The following is a 19,735-nucleotide window of genomic DNA, read 5'->3' as shown; positions in this document are numbered from 1 at the left end:
TGAATGAGAGACTGATGGTGTGTACAGCCTGCGCAAAAAGCAAAGCAGAGCTCAAGCCTTTCAAGAGACTTTTTTCAAATCATCATTAGAGTCTCGTCATGCAGCCTTACAATGTATTAAAAATCAAAACATACAGCCCAACTTTTGTAAAACAACTCAAGTTACATTAATAACTCAAAATKAACCATATACGAGTAACTATTTATTTGTTAACTGCTCACAGAATAGCCGCAGAACTCCCTCAAATCGTTTGGAGAAAATATTTATATTTTATTCAGCTTTGTTTATTTCATATTAGAAAATAATGCCACGGAATTTTATGCAAATCTTGTCTGCTAAATGAACTAGTGTAGCCCACAGCCATATGGCATAGCCAGATCAGGACAACTCAAGAGCATGCTATTATTTTCTTCTGAAATAGACTACATTTTCTTCATATCATGCTTCTTTGGACCCGTCTAAAATAAATAATGTTTATTGTGATGTGTAGAATATATTACATGGATTTATTAGACTTTTAAAATGGCTTGTAGACTATGTGTGAAAGCCAGGAGATGCTAATGTTGTGTTTATGTTAATTACCTGTCAATTACCGTGAGAACGACAGTTATTTGCTTGACAATCACCGGCTGATGAAATTTCGTGACCGCCACAGCCCTACCCCTGGCCTGAGAGGATAGAAGTTCAATATGTAGCTAGATGTAGAAGGCTAATGTTAACTAGCTAATGTTGCCCATGAAAGGAAGCTAGGCTAGCGAGCAAGCATTTTAGCCAGGTTACCTACGACAACAAAAAATTAAATTGTGTAATTGTATGACAAAGTGATAGACCGTTTCATCAACATGAACGAGGAGGATGGCATTGGCGTGAGTCAACACGTTTTTTCTATTTGCACAAGAAATCAGAAGCATGGACAGCCACATCATATAAAATTTTATGTTGATTAGACTAAATTGTTTTTGCTATCTTTTAGGCGTCACTGTATTGAACTAAGCATAGGTGATTTGATGTTGAAATGGTGCTGGAATAGTGGAGGCAGCTCCTGTTTTCTTTGCGACTTGCGGTAACTCTCCTTGGCTCTAAGTCAATAGCTGTTCAGTGGTCCGATAATGTCAGAAACATTAACTTGCTTGACCATGTAAACTGTTTGTTACATGCAATATGCTTTGTGCACTTCACCAGACAGAGGTTGCTCTCTGGTTTTGTGATGAAACAAAAGGGGAAAAAATTGGTGTCATATGAAGCTTTACCGCTTACTCTATAATGAGTAGTATTTTGATTTAAATAACAATTTGCACAAAAAGCCACCACTACCTCAAGTTCAGTTCACTCCTAATATGTGCACATGGGAGATGCACAAACTCTGCAGTTCACCAATCCCAATAATAATACACCCTTTTAACATAATTATTCACATGCTCCAGTTTAGTGCATGCATTTGACAGTCCCAAGCTATTGTGACAAGTGTTTTTTAGCTATGAAAACACCCGACAAAATGTGATTTTATGTGACATCTAGTGAGAGCTTACATTCTTAGTGCTGACTTCTTCCCTTTGGCCTTGCGTCGGATGTCCCTCTGGTTGGCGAGGTGAGCAACGGTGTTGTTGGCGAGTAGGGTGTGGGTGGTGTTGTTACTGGGGGCAGGAGGGGAGGAGACATCAGCTGGGGAACGGAGGCAGGAGACTGGGGAGAAGTGGAGAAGCTGCTGGGAGGACTGGTGCTGGTTCTCATCTGTCCTGCAGGGCCACTGGCTGTGGCTCTCTTCCATGTCTGCCAGCTTCAGGACGCATGCCGCCTCAGAGTTCAGTCTCCTGGCTGCTGGGTGGGGCAAGCAAAGAGGAAGTCAGATGAGGATATAACAGCGTTCATGTCAATGGCTTCATCATCTCGTTCATATTGCTTTTGTACATTTCATGTAAAATGGGCTATCAAAAACTGAGGAAACAAGACGAAGAAGTAACTTTAGACTATTGAGATGCCACAGACTAAACCCACAACTCCTCAGATGTGATTAGAATATGTTATTTTTGAATGAGAGGTGAAGTGATGGACCATGATGAAGCCAACCTCATCATGCAGCCATGTTTTAGGTTTCATGTAAACACACATTTCACTCAGTATTCACTAAGCCATATAATGTCTATACACATTGATCTAGGCCAGGWATGGGCAACTGGCGGCATGCAATGCCTAATCATGGTCAAATTACCACCCACAGGGCCCCATTGATTTTGTTAGTCACTCTCACTCAGATATCATATTAAAAACTGCAAACATTTCTCTCCACACGATGGCAAAATGTGTAGACTTGCAGGAAAGAGGCAAATAGAAAGAACAGGACATGCACTGCTGTAGTTCAATGAATAGGCTACTATACACTACATACCATCCCCTTGCCTCKGTGTTTCATTCTGTATAGAGCAGCATCCAGCGTACTTTCCCTCCTGAATGAGTTTGATGGTCATCTCATCATGGACAGGTGATTTGGACTTGCTGTGGCCCAGGAGAGTGATGGAGTGGCTGTTTAGTACCATGTCCTGTCAAAGGAAGAGGTGGAAACCATCAATCATTTGTTGTTGCTGTGTGTGTGGAGACATCAACAACGTAAATAACATAACATTGAAATTCATTTTCCACAAGGAAATGTCGAGGACATTCGACCATAACAACTGTTGAGTAATGTCTGGCAGTCACCTGACCTGGTCTTATGAAAAAGAGGAGACCTGTGTCAATACACTAGCAGTGACGCCAGCCAGCAACATAATTTGGCTAACTATGACTAAACACACCCGCACAACATACGGGCCTCCTAGTTGTTAGCTCAATCGCTTCACTCATCACATTATTTGTGATAAACATGTTGTTTTCGAGAACATGCAAACGTGGCTGTATATTTTAGTTACAAATGCCTCGCCCACTAAAATCGACTAACTTTTTATTTCGACCGTTCGCTTATTCAACCGATAGGAGTAGCTAGTTGGAGTAGGGAGAATAACGAAGTTAGCTAGCTAACCATGCTAGCTAACATCATGCAACAATGTTGGACATTGATCAAGTAACGTTAAACAAATACCTAACTAGCATAGAAATAACAGTCCACTCCCCTCTATTGTCCTAAATTAATGTAACCAATTTTTTTGTAAAATAACAAAGTACACATTTGACGAATTGTTACAGCCAACTTACCCCGTTCATTTCTGGATTGTTTTGTTTTTTGTATTTATGCGAAAAAGGCTTCGGGTCCACTCTTCTGTTGCARTAAAACAATATCCAGAAGCCGTGTCTCCCCGTATATTCCCCAGCGTCATACAACAGTCATCCCACCTCTCCTCTGCCTTCGTACACTCTCCTTCGTCTCCACAAAGGTCACTTTTGTATGTTTTCCTTTGAAATTCTTCAGCCCAGGCAGTTTCCACAGTTCCTCCCCTCCGCCATGTTTTAATGTAACTCATTCAAGGGAGGGAGCCATGTAACATTTAAAGGGACGGTAGTTCTAAAGGAAAGCCAGCAGRCGGCGCTGTCTAACATTGTTTTGGGGAGTTAATTAATCAACATGAATCATTATCATCATCCTCATTAAAGAATTACCTTGTGAAAATAAGTATTTTACAGAATCTGAGTAAACAACAATTTGAAAAACAGTCTAAACTCTCTCTCTGTACTTTGGTATTGGTGTGTCATGTTTTGTTTGTGGCTGTTTTATATTTTGTCAACAAACTTTTCACACTGCCTTTCTATTTAGACCTCATGATTTTGCAAAAATGTATGTCTTCCTCATAGTTTCTCTGTATTATTTTTACAATATTTTTGACACTGCACGGTATAACATTGAATGATTGTGTAAAATGCTATTTTATTATACATCATATATATTTTCTGTTTATTATTGATGCTATTAAGAGCATGAAGTAATGCAGCTGGGGAAGTCACCATCTGAGTGGTCMTTCTCAAGGTTTCTACTTTCCAGGGAGATTTTCCTTGCCTCTGTACTGTTACTTGCTTTTTGGGTCTCTATGATCTAGACTGGGTTACGATTGATTGATTTATGCAATATATAAACATGCAGCACAAAGGATTAGACCTTAACGCCGTCATGATTTGAAATCATGAAATCATGACACACAGACCTCTGATAACGTAGCAAATGTTTTACCCTGACCTTACCAAAATGGGGGTTCCCAATGACCTATTTTGCATAATGAGGAAACGTCGACTGGACGTCACTTCCTTCAAAGACTCACGCGGTCACGTGACGAGGGTTTAGCACTCTGTTTCTGGAATCTGTAAGGTTTAAAATTATGCTTGAAATGCCAACATTCTTTTCTTTATCGATTGCTGATCGCCAACGGACGCCCCGCGACCACTTGGATATCATTTTTTATCGACGGAGTGCTAGGAATTCGCGCCTGAAAATTCCAGCTCTCGGGCTAAACGTCACGTGACCAATACGCGACTCTGGTCGTTTGGTAAAGATGGCGAAAGGTGGTTAGAAAACAGCGGAGCGAAGAGGGTAACAGCCCCTGTAACCGCCGCGATAAACTGAACACCCGTTGACTGCCAAGTGAGTGTTGTTGCCTGGCACAAATATTTGTAAATGGTTGGTGATTTCCCCAGGATCACGGTGAAGTGTTTATAGTGAGGCTGTGACATGTTGTTTTCGTGAAATTGTATTTTATTGTCCTCTTCCCATTGCAACTAACGCGGCAACGGCAACGTTAGCTGTTAGCTAACGGCGTGACAGAGCATAACACCAACACGGCTTAGTACGCTATTAGCTAACTAGCCAGATAACTTAAAGCTAACTACAGTAACGTTAGCTAAATACCTTTTGTACATTAACTTTTACTGTAGATATAATTACCTTACTATGGGTAATAATGTTAGTTAGGTAATGTGTTATTTGGGCTGTATTTTAGTACATTGTTTTCTTAGTGCAGTCAAATYCATAACGGGCAGTAGGGGTTAGCCAGTTGTAGTAACGTTATAATGTAGTAGCTAATGGCATAGCTACATAGTTAAGTTATCCAGCAAGCTAACTAGCTTAAATGCCAAGGTGAATGGGACTTGTTTACGCCGCTGTCCCGTGAATAGTAASGTTGTTCTTCACACAAATAACAGTTGAATATCTATGTAAATTGATACCTTAGTTAGTAACTTGATTTATCAAATCAGTGGACAGCTCAGCCAAGTTAACGTTAGCTAGCTAATGGTCAGTTGAGTTTCAAGTAGCTAAGGTTAGCTAGCTAATATACTGCAGTGTTATTGACTTTAGAGGGTGTGTGGTTTCCTAGCTATGTATGTGTACAAGCCACATTAACCTTCTAAATGTCTTAGYCTGATCTAACTAGCAAGCATCTATAGAACATGTTAGATTTGACATTAGTTARCTACTGTTAGCTAGTCTTGCGAACAACGACGTCACTCCAGGAAATTGAGACCACGGAGTAGGGAGCAAGTCAAATGCAAACACGTGCCAGAGTCCGGGTCACATTGTAACCAGACAAGTTCTCAATATCACACACCTGGATGTACACCTTGTATTTAAGTGTGTAACTGCTGAATATTCTTGCAGTCTACCTTGACTGATTTGTTTTAAGAATTGGGACCCACTGTCGAACATTTCTTAACATCCTTGACGCTTCCTGACCGGTGCCACATGCCAGTCAACATTCTGTTGCTATCATCTGCTCTGGGTGGGAAGTTTTTTTTTAAATTACTTACAGCAGCAACCAACATCATACTTTATTGGTGCTCAGCTGAGTGAAGATATCTGGTCTGATGGTTGGATGAACTGTTAGATTATCAAGGTAAACAGTCACTCAGTGGTCACATGTCTGCCACATGGTCTGCCATTTTTTTTTTATTCATTGTGTAGTTTTTAATTATCTTTGAGCTCTTATGCTTGTATTTGTTGGTGTGAAATTGTGTGATGTATCAGGGTGTGTTAGACAGCTTACTGTTAAATAAAAGCTGTCAGACTGTATGACATAACAGACCAAGTAGTGTTGAAAAATACAGTTAACTACAGACACAAACAAWTTTGGTTAGATCACTAACAGTGGATTGTGACGTGTTGCCAACAATTGTCTGTTTTCCTATTCGGCTCCTGCTGRTGTCACTTGCCAATTTGTTTTGCAGATGATGGATCCTGGACAGGATTTGCTCTTGGCAGCCCTGAGCGAGAGCGGAATCTGCCCTAACGACCTGTTCGACTTTGACCCTCAGGATGCTGCTCTTCCCTCTCCCACCCCACAGGTAAGTGAAACACAGGGAGGCATCTTCCCAATAGTCCAAAGTGGCTTCTARCTCTTCTGCATCATTTGAGTTTAATGAATGGAAAAGCATTTAACTAATATAGTTCAGTAGTTTAGTGACCTCCCAGCATCTCAGTAGTGGCATTCTCTTCTCTGATATGCATAAATACATAACTAAAGGACAGCCTGGGCAGGGCTCTACAGTGCGACCGTTTTACTTGTGTATACGCCTAAATAGTTGGCTGTGCCACCTGGAATTTTAAGTTAGGAGCACCTAGGGGARAAAATCGCCCAGATCATTTTTGCAATGTACCGCAGCCCCTCACTGTACTGCAGCCCCTGAGTGCCATGGAGAATACACCGAGTGCCGATTCATGACTGTCACGCTTGCGCCATTACTACAAAGAAAATGGCCTGTAGTCTCAAATATATTCCTTTGTGCGCCTTCATTTTTCAACACACACACGCTCCTTGTACAAAAAAAAAGGAAGGTCAGCCTGTGTGCTGCTGCTTCAGATGTTTAGTGTTCTCGGGTGCTGATGTGAGTCTTGTTTCTCTCCTCCAGTCCATCTCCATCAGTGCCCTGGGTGTGGGCTCAGGGATGGAGGCAATGGCTCCACCCACACCTGCAGTCTCAATCAGGGTAGGAACTCTCTTCAACAAAATATGGGTTAAAGTGTGCTTTTACCAAGAAACCTAGTTAGTCAACCGTTTGAAAATGTTTTATCCTGTTTGTTTCCACTTAAAAAGGACACCGAATATTTGTGCTGCGTCTACACATTTCATAAAAAACATATGCCTTGTGTTAAACTACTTTACCCAGTTGTATAATGAATTGGAATATCTAGCGTGTTGTACTGCAGTATAATTTCTGTGTGGTAACATCTCAACCTCTCCTCCCTGTTCCTCCTCACTGGTCCACCAGCACAAGCCTCAGCCCTCAACCACCACATTTGTCTTAAATCAACTGAATCAGTTGCCATCACTGGGAACAATTGTTGTGACCAAGCCCTCAACTGGAGGCACGGCCAGACACACCATCACAGTCACTAAGGTGGTCCATACAGCTCCCTCAGCCCTGCGGGGATCCTCTTCCACACTTACCTACTCCACTGCCTCTCCCTCCCAGTCCTCCACAGTGGTTCTTCCAACAGAGAGCAGTTCAGTGGAGGAAACACTTTTACCCGGGAGTGGCATTGGGAACAAAAATGCAGCTGAAAATATGAAATAAACAAGTGTTATTTACGTTCTGATTTTAGTAGGTGTCACGAGGGCAAAGATTCCTTTCAGTTCCTATGCTGCCATCTGCAAATAGTAACAAAAAAGAGGGAAAACTTGAGTTAGCGCCTTCCTTGTAATAACATGTATATTTCCTTCTGTGTCAGATCCAGCTAAAGGACCTGTTGAGGACCGGCAGCACCATGAAGAGCAGTAGTCTGGTGGAACTCATGAGGCTCAAGCCACCGCCAGACATCGCCCGCCGGTCGCCACGGCAACAGCCACAGGCACCAGTGAGTCATGGTACTCATAGAACCCTGTCTGGGTTCCATTGACTCCAAAATAGGTTATTTTCTTTTCCCAGTCGTCTTTTGGTGTCTGAGAGAACATGAACACTTGATGTCACTACTTTTGTCTCTCACCTATTCTGTACCATTTTCTAATATCAGAGGTGACCCTGTGGGGGAAAAACTGCTCATATTTACAGGTGCAAATCTTGGGTTAGAGGCCAGAGCCATATAAACTGCTCAAAAAAATAAAGGGAACACTTAAACAACACAATGTAACTCAAAGTCAATCACACTTCTGTGAAATCAACTGTCCACTAGGAAGCAACACTGATTGACAATAAATTTCACATGCTGTTGTGCAAAGGAATAGACAAAAGGTGGAAATTATAGGCAATTAGCAAGACACCCAATAAAGGAGTGGTTCTGCAGGTGGTGACCACAGACCACTTCTCAGTTCCTATGCTTCCTGGCTGATGTTTTGGTCACTTTTGAATGCTGGCGGTGCTTTCACTCTAGTGGTAGCATGAGACGGAGTCTACAACCACACAAGTGGCTCAGGTAGTGCAGCTCATCCAGGAGGCACATCAATGCGAGCTGTGGCAAGAAGGTTTGCTGTGTCTGTCAGCGTAGTGTCCAGAGCATGGAGGGCTACCAGGAGACAGGCCAGTACATCAGGAGACGTGGAGGAGGCCGTAGGAGGGCAACAACCCAGCAGCAGGACCGTACCTCCGCCTTTGTGCAAGGAGGAGCAGGTGGAGCACTGCAGAGCCCTGCAAATGACTCCAGCAGGCCACAAATGTGCATGTGTCTGCTCTCAAACGGTCAGAAACAGACTCCATGAGGGTGGTATGAGGGCCCGACGTCCACAGGTGGGGGTTGTGCTTACAGCCCAACACCGTGCAGGACGTTTGGCATTTGCCAGAGAACACCAAGATTGGCAAATTCGCCACTGGCGCCTGTGCTCTTCACAGATGAAAGCAGGTTCACACTGAGCACATGTGAACGACGTGACAGAGTCTGGAACGCCGTGGAGAACGTTCTGCTGCCTGCAACATCCTCCAGCATGACCGGTTTGGCGGTGGGTCAGTCATGGTGTGGGGTGGCATTTCTTTGGGGGGCCGCACAGCCCTCCATGTACTCGCCAGAGGTAGCCTGACTGCCATTAGGTACCGAGATGAGATCCTCAGACCCCTTGTGAGACCATATGCTGGTGCGGTTGGCCCTGGGTTCCTCCTAATGCAAGACAATGCTGACCTCATGTGGCTGGAGTGTGTCAGCAGTTCCTGCAAGAGGAAGGCATTGATGCTATGGACTGGCCCGCCTGTTCCCAGACCTGAATCCAATTGAGCACATCTGGGACATCATGTCTCGCTCCATCCACCAACGCCACGTTGCACCACAGACTGTCGGTTGGATGCTTTAGTCCAGGTCTGGAAGGAGATCCCTCAGGAGACCATCCGCCACCTCATCAGGAGCATGCCCAGGCGTTGTAGGGAGGTCATACAGGCACGTGGAGGCCACACACACTATTGAGCCTCATTTTGACTTGTTTAAGGACATTACATAAAGTTGGATCAGCCGTTAGTGTGGTTTTCCACTTTAATTTGGAGTGTGACTCCAAATCCAGACCTCCATGGGTTGATAAATTTGATTTCCATTGATCATTTTTGTGTGATTTTGTTGTCAGCACATTCAACTATGTAAAGAAAAAAGTATTTAATAAGAATATTTCATTCATTCAGATCTAGGATGTGTTATTTTAGTGTTCCCTTTTATTTTTTTGAGCAGTGTATATTGAGAGTTAGGCCAGGTTTTAGACGAGTCGCCGTGTTAGCTCCCATAGAACTTTATTCTTGAAATGTTGGTGACGTAACAATGCTCCGACATTTCCCTGTGAAATGACCGGCTTTAAACAAAGCAAAACGGAGCAGTGAATTTCAGCCGTTTTTACTGATTAGCAKYTGGGATAATGTGTGTTCCAAGTCTTTACTGTATATTAGTGTCAGCTAACTGCATATCTGCTTTCACTGGACATTTTCATAGGTTTTAAAACTATATCAGATGCGAACAGCACTACTCATAAGCGTTATTTTTATTACTTAGCAATGGCTATGGATGGAAAAGTGGCACTCTCGGAACGTTCAACCGCATTGGCCGAAAGAMATTTTCAGGCCATGTTATTTTGAGCCCCAGGGTGCAATCCATTCATGTCTTTCCTATCCGTATCGGTTTTTGTCAAGTTGTTGCTCTTTAAGTTTGGAAAGCGCTGATCAGGATWTAACAGCCATTTCAAACCCCTTCCCTGTACAGATTGTTAACTTCACTCACAGGATCATTAATGTGTACCAAACATGTCCATGCTCAATCAGTGTTCAATGCTTTCATCCCTGCAGAAATTATACTGGTCTCGACAAAGATGATCAATAAACCAGGTATGGACAGGATCAAGATCAGGCATCGTTTGAGTCTAGTGTTACCGTGTAACAGCGTCGAAAAGGGTTGTTATAAACGGGTCCAGTTTTCACACCTTCAAAGCACTTTCAACCACTTGATTTCAGTTGTATGTGGTTGGTTTAGACTTCTATAGTGTATGTGAAACTGAAAGCAGTCTGGTGTCTTTAGAAGTGACCKTGCGCAAGGGCTGTTCAGTTAAAGTGAATCATGCCTGCGTGTCTGAAAGTCTTTGTTTCTAATGGACGTGGTTAGTAGACGTGTCTCTACTTCCACTAATGATTTCTGTATTCTTTCTGTACCTCTTCTCACAGCGGAACTGAACAACGGGATAAAGAAGGAGGTGTCAAGTAAAGATGTTGCTCGRATCTGGGTGAACGACGACATGAAAGGGCGGAGCTTCTCACCTACACTAGTGAGTGGTCTSGTCCAATCGCTGACTCTTAACCAAAAAGGCGAACGTCGTAGTAAAACCCATTCCCCCTGTTCAATGACAGACACTAGTAGTCTCAAGGAGTTTTCTCACCCAGTTCTGAGCTATAGTTTGAATCAGAGTTCAATTATTTGTTACATTGTATTTTTTTCTCCTCATTTGTTCGAGTTGGTTTCACATTGCCAAATGTCTAACGAGCTAAAATGCCTTAACAAAACCATGTGTTCATGCAAGTCGTTTGTTTATTGGAGAAGAATGCTCGCTTTAAATCCGTCTATGATTGTCAATAGGTGTAACTTGCACGTGTCCCCAAACTTCATATTACTTTCGCTTTGGTCTTCCAACATGTGGGAGGAAACGGCGCTGTAACTGCGATACGAATAGGCTATATTCAGTAGCCTTCAGTAGCCTACATCCCCGGTATAAACCCCCGTCTCCCCGAGATGCCCTCAGAAATGCCCTGCTACTCRCAGAATGTTTCAGAGATATCAAGTTATGGTACTGCGCGCGTTTCATCAAATGCTCGCAGTCAAACAACCAATAATACTCCTCTGTTTCTTTTCCTGTGTTTGGTCCGGACTGCGTTCTCACCTGCAGAGAACTGTACCATGGTACTAATGGAATCGGACCAAGACCACGCTTTTTGAGCGAACCACTGTGCTCTGTTTAGTTTGCTCACGGCCGCGGGTAGTGTTCATACCAGTCCAAACTAAGGTGGAAAAAGCACCGGAGTTTGGGAATAAAAAATAAAAAAGCTCCTAACCAATTTGGTGTGGAAGCCCCCTTATCGATAAACGGCAACAACACAATGATTCCCTAATAATTACTATTTTCTTTAGGATTCAACAAAGCCTTCTGAGAATTTAATTCAATAGCCTGCTGAGTTTCTGTGAAATGCTTCAGACAGCTTAGTAACGAGTGATCATGTCTTTGTGTAGAAACTCCCAGGAATGGAGGAGGAGGCTGAGGAAGAGGAGGATGAAGAGTTGGGTCATGCTGAGACATACGCTGAGTACATGCCCATGAAATGTAAGCTTTACTGGCAGAGTACTCACAACTATTTAGTTTCCTTTCACATTTACTGAAGCTGTTAAGCCTTGTTCACACTGGCAGTTTTTGAATCTGATATTTTTCCTGTAACCTGAACAGCCAAAAATCGCATTGAATCAGATATTTCAAGCCACCTTCGTAGGTGGTTTAAAATTGGAGACAGATCTGATTCCTGTCCATGGAACTTGTCTGAATGGTCAAATTTAATTTCCCCTCACGTGATTTTTTTGTCTGTTATTTGGCATATCTTGTTGTTTGGTAGCTACTCTGAGTGTTTGACAAGTATACGTGGTAGCTAATTAACTTAATTGTTTACCAGCAAATTAGTGAATGTGCTAGCAAACTAAACGTCTAGCTAGCTTAGGTGACTGCTGTSGCTAGCCAAAAATAATCTTGTTTATCCTTTGAGGCTGTAAGTGTTCTTACACTATGATGTCAAAGATTCAACGCAAATCAGAGACTTCCATYGTTGTCACCTTAGCTTGCTATACAACAACTTCTGATGGATTGAGGGAGCACGAGCACCACCAATCAGCCTACGCCTCTGCACACAGACCCGCCATTACCATGGAAACTAGCATAGCCAGGTCAAAAAATTACTACAGTCTGAGCAAGCACACATCCGATGTGGTCACTTGCTATTTGGACAGTCAGTATTCCAAAATGGATTTAAAAAACAAACCTGATTTTGAGGTTTGAATCGTGAGGTGTGAACGAGGCTTAATATTTATCAGAGTCAAATAATATTGACCGATGAAAGATGGGTGSAGCCCATGCAGAGGTACACACTAAGTGTTTGCTTTGAGGGAGCAGAGGGCTTAATGGAAAACAAAGATTTGATTGGTCAGTTGGCTGATTTGTTGATTGATGGTTCCAGTGCGGATCGGGCTGCGTCACCCAGACCCAGTGGTGGAGACCAGCTCCCTGTCCAGTGTGAAGCCTCCAAACGTTTGGTACAGAATGTCCATACCAGAGGAGACTGTCGACCGCGGCTGGCTGTCTGCCCTGCAGCTGGAGGCCATCACATACGCTGCCCAGGTAAAGAGCCTACACATTTACGCCGCTGCTCACTTGGCCAGATAAAGACCCTACTACAGCTTGGCACTGCTTTATGTACTAGTGTAGATGAGCATTTACATACCGAAATGTTTCTTGTCTCCATAGCAACATGAGACATTCCTCCCTAACGGCGACCGAGCGTCCTATCTGATAGGAGACGGGGCCGGAGTAGGCAAGGGCCGGACCATCGCTGGGATCATCTACGAGAACTACCTCCTCGGCAGAAAGAGGTCACTCTGGTAAAACTATAACTAGGGTTACCTGATACATCCCATCAATGAAACAAGATGAAATTTCACACACACCCATTTCTTAAAAGCTATTCCATCTTCACAGGTTCAGTGTTTCTAATGACCTGAAGTATGATGCGGAGAGGGATCTGAAAGACATAGGAGCCAAGAACATTCAGGTCCATTCACTAAACAAGGTAAGAGGTTGCCCGCTGTGTGCAGATGTGCTTCTCCATGCATTTTTCTTACATGGTAATAAATTGAAGARGATCCTTCACACTGGATATGCTTTTCATATCTGCCTTCCAAAATGACGTGTTCACATGCATGTCAAGGTGTTGTTCGCCTTCACTCAAAACCGATCCTATTTTGTCTGTCCCAGTTTAAGTATGGTAAGATCTCGTCCAAACACAACGGCAGTGTGAAGAAGGGGGTGATCTTCGCTACGTACTCCTCTCTGATCGGAGAGAGCCAGTCTGGAGGGAAGTACAAGACCCGCTTCAAACAGCTGCTCCACTGGTGTGGAGAGGACTTCGACGGAGTCGTATCCTTTCATTGACCAACAGATGACTACTGTAAAAACAAATCATAGAAAACATAATTGCCCTTAACACAACTTGTCCAAATTTATACTGAGTTTGTAATCTGTAACTGCCCTTAGAAGTAGGAGTTGTAGTAACTGGTAGGTGGAAGTGTCAAWTGTTTAGTGACGATAACACTTTTCCTTAACCCAAGCCCCTTTTAGATTGTGTATGACGAGTGTCACAAAGCCAAAAATGTCTGTCCCATCGGGTCATCCAAACCCACCAAGACTGGACTGGCGGTCCTGGAGCTGCAGAACAAACTGCCCAAGGCACGGGTGGTGTACGCTAGCGCCACTGGTAAGATACTAACCACCTAGAGAGGAGGTTGCTGGCGTGTTCATTCTTCAAATGATGAGCAGAGTCWTTATTCTATCTGAACCATCTGTTGTGTAGCTCCTATATGGTGGGAAATATAGTACAAGATATGATAACCTAAATGAACAGAAGTGTTCTCCATCTGTGTGTGTGGCCTTTTATCATTATTTGATTAATTATTTTCAGGTGCGTCTGAGCCCCGTAACATGGCGTACATGAACCGGCTGGGAATCTGGGGAGAGGGGACACCTTTCAGAGAGTTCAGCAACTTTATCCAGGCTGTGGAGCGCAGGTGAGGGAGACGGACACACTAGTAACTCGTCATAGTGGTGCAGAGTATTTGTGGTTTAAAAACGGCCACAGAATGGAGGCAGCAAGTGATCTTGAAGTTATGACTCTTGGCAGATGTAATCTGTAGAGGCAGAATGTCTTCAACCCTTAAACTGATACAAAACATGAATATGCAGATAAATCTGTTTTGTAGATAAACTTCTCCTGGTGAAGTCTTGTTATACCTCCCCTTGTCTATGTCTACTGATATAGTGTCTACTGATATGGTGTCTAGCGTATCACAAATTACTTTCCACTTKAATAAATATCTATTCCAAATAAACCTTTTCCTCCCTTGCATTCACTTTTCCTCAGAGGTGTTGGTGCCATGGAGATAGTTGCCATGGATATGAAGCTGAGGGGGATGTACATTGCCAGGCAGCTGAGCTTCACAGGCGTCACGTTCAAGATTGAGGAGGTTCCCTTGACAACACACTACATCAAGATGTACAACAAGTCTGTACGCCTGGTAAGGAGCCTTGACCTAATCCTAACCTTAACCATTTTCCCTGGGATCTTTTCAGTTACAGAAACTCTGTGTTTTAACCCTGTCCTGTCTTTCAGTGGGTGGCTGCGCGGGAGAAGTTCCAGGCGGCTGCTAACCTGATGGAGGCAGAGCAGCGGATGAAGAAGTCCATGTGGGGTCAGTTCTGGTCAGCCCACCAGAGGTTCTTCAAGTACCTCTGCATCGCCTCCAAGGTCCGCAGGGTGGTGCAGCTTGCCAGGGAGGAGGTCAAAAACGGAAAGGTGGGTGGGATGTTTCAGAAGATAAAAAGAYGAGATTGTGTCATTGCAGGAATCTTTTAATTATTTTTTTACATCGGATTTCAGAAGTTTAGGAATACTGCCACATGCATATTGGTTTTAGTTGTGTTGTGGTTGGTTTGAGAGGAGGTGACTGGTGTTCTCCCGTATGTTTTTCTGTGAACCCAGACTGTGTGACTAGAGCCTGTGTCTCTCTGCAGTGTGTCGTGATTGGTCTTCAGTCGACAGGAGAGGCCAGAACACTGGAGGCCTTGGAGGAAGGAGGAGGAGAGCTGAACGACTTTGTTTCCACCGCAAAGTAAGTTTTCACCCAGGCAGGGAGTCCGCTGGTCCTTAACGTCTTAAATGAATTCATCTGATTTAAATGCTTTTACGAGTCTTTTTTTTGCGAACGGAGAGGACTGCAGTGTTTCCGTTAAACAAAAATAAATATTAAATAATACTGGAGGTGTGCTTTCAAGATGTTAGTGAGTTATCCAAATGTGTGTGTGCCATTATACATTCCCTGAACATGTTAGATGAAATAACTAACTTCTTTCATGTCTTACTTTGTGCTGGAAAAGGTCAGTCTAGAGCCCTCCAACCTTTTTGAAGTATAGCTCTTTGATACCCGATTCACTGAATGAGGGAATTATTTTATTAGACTATTTGGTTGTAAGATTATTACATTAGCTTATCTCATAATACCGCCAGGAGAGCTACAAGGTGTGTAGACTTTTGTTCCAAATCCACTCAAACACACCAGATTCTACAAATCAACTGCTCAACATGACCTTGTTAAGCTGACTCGGTGTGTTTGAGCAGTGCTGGATCAAAAGCCTGCACACAGTGGCCTAGTCCTCCAGATGGAGAGTTACCCCAATTTTACTGTGTATAACGGGGTTATGTTTGACTTAAAGGCATTTTTTCCCAGTGGTATCATTATAGCTGGTATTGATAACTGGTTGCATGATTTCCTAGCAGCAACATTATGTCACCATCAGTCGATACTTGCACAAATGTCTATTCTGATAACGCTTACTTGTAACTGTTTGCTTAACTGCGGTGCTGAAATTCATACTTTTAAATAAACTTTTATCGAATACAACCACAGACCTTTTCCTCATTTGTGATGCTCACTCAGCACGAATGTGCTTGTGTCAATTGAATCTCAGATTACGTAGTACGTCAAGGCCGCTACGTCTCCAGTTGAGCAACACAAATTAAGGAAAAGTCGGTTGTATTCAATAAAATGTCATCATTTTATTCACCCACGGAAGGAGYGCAGTTGTACAGGCCAAAGAGGTACATGAAAGCGTTTTTGGATTTGACATTTTTACAAGTATCGACTGATGGCGCCTCAATGTTGCGAGCAAATCGCACGACCAGTTATCAATACTCAACTCTGACTAATATTGTACAGCTATAATGCTAGCTAGCTGTATGCTAATACTATCTCTAACAAGGTRTTTGCCCTCTCCCCTCCCAGAGGTGTTCTGCAGTCCTTGATAGAGAAGCACTTCCCTGCTCCAGACAGACAAAAGCTGTTCAGTCTGCTGGGCATCGACCTGTCGGCCAAGAAGACGCCATCGCCCAGCGAGGCCGCCGCAGMGCAAAAGGGCAAGAAGAGGAAAGGTACTGGAGGGCAGGCAGTAGGGTTGTAATGATTCACCGATACTCATTGGTCCTGGTTTCAAATGTTTAAGATATGAGTGCATTGGTCCGCGGGACCGAAACCTGCGATTCGTAACGTTTGAATCGATTTAACAAAATTTGTACCATGCCTTCAGAAAGTATTCATTYCCCTTGACTAAATCCACATTTTGTTACAGCCTGAATTCAAAATGCCGCCTTATCCGTCTATTCACAATAGCCCATAATGACTAAGTGAAAACATGTTTTTAGATTTTTTTTGCAGATCTATTAAATGAAATGCACAAATGTCTAATTTAGGTAAGTATACACACCCCCTTGAGTCAATACCTCACCTGGATTGTGCAGCATTTGCCCATTAAATTTTTTTTTTACAAAAAATGATTTGTAAAAATTCTTCAAGCTCTGTCAAATTTTCAGGTCTTGCTGTAGATTTAAGTCAACTGTATCTCGGGTACTCAGGAACTTTGAATGTCTTCTTGGTAAGCAACTGCAGTGTAGGTTTGTTTTAGGTTATTGTCCTGCTGAAGGTGAAATCATCGCCTAGTGTCTGGTGGAAAGCAGACTGAACCAGGTTCCTCTACGATTTTGCTGTGCTTAGCTCCATTTCGTTAAAAAAAATTATCTGGAAAAGCTCCCCAGTCCCTAACGATTACAAGCATACCCATAACATGATTCAGCCACCACTGCTTGAAAATCTGGATATCCAATGTCTGTTTGTTTTTTTWATCTACCAATAGGTGCCCTTCTCTGTGAGGCATTGGAAAACCTCCCTGGTCTTTGTGGTTGAATCTGTTTGAATTCACTGCTCGACTGAGGGACCTTAAAGATAATTATATGTGTGGGGTACAGAGAAGGTCATTCAAAAATCCTGTTAAACACTATTAATGCAGACACTGAGTCCATGTGACTTGTGAAGCACATTTTTACTCCTGAACTTCTTTAGGCTTGCCATAATAAAGGGGTTGAATACTTATTGACTCAAGACATTTCAGATTTACATATTTTTATGAGTAAACATTTCCAAAAACGTGATTCCACTTCGACATTATGGGTTATTCTGTGTAGGCCAGTGACGACAAAATCTAAATGTGAACCATTTAAAAATTGAAGGCACTGGAATTAGGTCGACAGTGATTGATCTACAAGTAATTTTGCATGCCGAACAACACCAGTAGCCTTGTCAAACTGTGCGCAATTGTGCGCTGTCCAACGAGAGGTAGGCCTATTCCAGATCTGGCACATCTGCGTGTCACCTTCAGCATTCAAATGTTTGTAAAATGGCTTGTGCATTATAAGGGTTTATTTGTTAAGTGACAACCAATGTAATTCGCTAGGTTATTTTTATGAAATGCGCTGTTGAAAAACGCGTTTTACCGGTATAAAACTAGCCTAAGCTACCGCCCAAGTCAACTCGTCTGGCTGTAGGCGCCAATTACGCCAATTACATTGCACTCCACGAGGAGACTGCGTCGCAGGCTGAGCCACCTGTTACGCGAGTGCAGCAAGGAGCCAGGGTTACAGCCTACTTCGCCAAACGGGTGATTTAACAAGCGCATTCGTGAAAGAAGCACTGTCGTTGCACCAATGAACCTAACCATAAACATCAATGCCTTTCTGAAAATCAATACATAAGTACATTTTTTTTTTTACCTGCATATTTAGTTACTATTGCCTGTTAACATGAATTTCTTTTAACTAGGGAAGTTGTGTCACTTCTCTTGCATTCTGTGCAAGCAGAGTCAGGGTATATACAGCAGTTTGGGCCGCCTGGCTCGTTGCGAACTGTGTGAAGACCATTTCTTCCTAACAAAGACCGTAATTAATTTGCCAGAATTTTACATAATTATGACATAACATTGAAGGTTGTGCAATGTAACAGCAATATTTAGACTTATGGATGCCACCCGTTCGATAAAATACAGAACGGTTCCGTATTTCACTGAAAGAATAAACGTTTTGTTTTCGAAATGATAGTTTCCGGATTTGACCATATTAATGACCTACGGCTCTTTCTGTGTGTTTATTATAATTAAGTCTGATTTGATTGAGCGGTGGTAGGCAGCAGCATGCTCGTAAGCATTCATTCAAACAGCACTTTCCTGCGTTTGCCAGCAGGTCTTCACTGTGCTTCAAGCATTGCACTGTTTATGACTTCAAGCCTATCAACTCCCGAGATTAGGCTGGCAATACTATAGTGTCTATAAGAACATCCAATAGTCAAAAGTATATGAAATATAAATAAATAGTCCTATAATTCCTATAATAACTACAACCTAAAACTTATTAACTGGGAATATTGAAGACTCATGTTAAAAGGAATCACCAGCTTTCATATGTTCTCATGTTCTGAGCAAGGAACTTAAACGTTAGCTTTTTTACATGGCACATATTGCACTTTTACTTTTCTCCAACACTGTTTTTGCATTGAACCTGTGACTCATCCTAGGTGTTTTATGTAATGTTCTGGCTTACTGTTCCACATATGAGAAGTGAATCTTTAAAAAGGCCTTATTGTGGGAGACTAAGTGTTTTGGCTGTTTACCAATTGGTAATGTTCCCTCTCTCCCAGCAGGTGCTGAGATAAAGAAACCAGAGAAGCGGAAGAGAAAGTCTGGTGGTCTGTCGGGGAGCAGCTCTGACGACAGCGAATCGGAGGAGTCTGATAAGGATGATGCGGAGAGTGACGACAGCTTCAAGTCGGTCAGCTCGGGAGAAGATGATGATGACTTCAACCCCTTCAAGGATGATTCCAGCGAGGATGAGGAGGATGGTGAGCRAGGGAGATTGATGATATTTAAGACKTTTGATTACTACCGAACATTGTCTTATACTTTCTGCCTCTTTTAGACCCCTGGCTGTCTGGAAAGAGGAAAGAGGCGAAGAAAGGCAAGGAGAAGATGAATAAAAAAAAGACAAAGAAGAAGAAGAGCATTGACCCAGACTCTATCCACAGTGCCTTGTTAGCCTCTGGTCTGGGCTCCATCAGGCCTGCTTTCACCACCCCCATAGTCAAGACCTCCAGCACACCTGCCATAGGTGAGTGTCGTGTCGAACTGCTGTGCAAATCCCCTTTTGCCATCTATGTATTTTCTAAAGCATGAGTTAGGGTTGTATAACCAGT

The 19,735-nt window shown here is 42.9% G+C and overlaps 2 protein-coding genes across 4 annotated transcripts in view; one reads left to right on the top strand and one right to left on the bottom strand.

Moving 5' to 3' along the window:
• Nucleotides 1-3,451, bottom strand: part of LOC111961353 (N-lysine methyltransferase KMT5A-A) — an 18,709-nt gene extending 15,258 nt beyond the window's left edge. For 2 of the 3 annotated variants that reach the window (XM_023983546.2, XM_023983548.2), the window contains exons 1-3: nucleotides 3,187-3,449; nucleotides 2,387-2,537; nucleotides 1,530-1,818 (exon numbers count right to left, since the gene is read on the bottom strand). In XM_023983546.2, coding sequence (XP_023839314.1) covers nucleotides 1,530-1,818; nucleotides 2,387-2,537; nucleotides 3,187-3,195 — 449 coding nt within the window. In that variant the 5' untranslated portion in view covers nucleotides 3,196-3,449. Of the gene's footprint in view, nucleotides 1-1,529; nucleotides 1,819-2,386; nucleotides 2,538-3,186 lie in introns of all 3 variants that reach the window. The other variant, XM_023983547.2, reaches the window with a different exon arrangement.
• A 791-nt stretch (nucleotides 3,452-4,242) lies between these two features.
• sbno1 (strawberry notch homolog 1 (Drosophila)) overlaps nucleotides 4,243-19,735 on the top strand; it is a 28,344-nt gene continuing 12,851 nt past the window's right edge. The window contains 21 exon segments of the mRNA XM_070440953.1: nucleotides 4,243-4,561; nucleotides 6,139-6,255; nucleotides 6,820-6,897; nucleotides 7,180-7,419; nucleotides 7,640-7,730; nucleotides 7,733-7,765; nucleotides 10,156-10,194; nucleotides 10,528-10,628; nucleotides 11,585-11,675; nucleotides 12,574-12,734; nucleotides 12,861-12,994; nucleotides 13,092-13,182; nucleotides 13,368-13,529; nucleotides 13,731-13,866; nucleotides 14,071-14,176; nucleotides 14,530-14,683; nucleotides 14,779-14,961; nucleotides 15,180-15,277; nucleotides 16,448-16,593; nucleotides 19,187-19,384; nucleotides 19,462-19,650. Coding sequence (XP_070297054.1) covers nucleotides 6,139-6,255; nucleotides 6,820-6,897; nucleotides 7,180-7,419; nucleotides 7,640-7,730; nucleotides 7,733-7,765; nucleotides 10,156-10,194; nucleotides 10,528-10,628; nucleotides 11,585-11,675; nucleotides 12,574-12,734; nucleotides 12,861-12,994; nucleotides 13,092-13,182; nucleotides 13,368-13,529; nucleotides 13,731-13,866; nucleotides 14,071-14,176; nucleotides 14,530-14,683; nucleotides 14,779-14,961; nucleotides 15,180-15,277; nucleotides 16,448-16,593; nucleotides 19,187-19,384; nucleotides 19,462-19,650 — 2,548 coding nt within the window. The 5' untranslated portion in view covers nucleotides 4,243-4,561.

The sequence above is a fragment of the Salvelinus sp. IW2-2015 genome, linkage group LG4q.1:29, assembly GCF_002910315.2.
Source record: "Salvelinus sp. IW2-2015 linkage group LG4q.1:29, ASM291031v2, whole genome shotgun sequence".
NCBI lineage: Eukaryota > Metazoa > Chordata > Actinopteri > Salmoniformes > Salmonidae > Salvelinus > Salvelinus sp. IW2-2015.
Note: the sequence above shows the minus strand (reverse complement) of the source record. Positions and strands in the feature narration are given on the sequence as shown.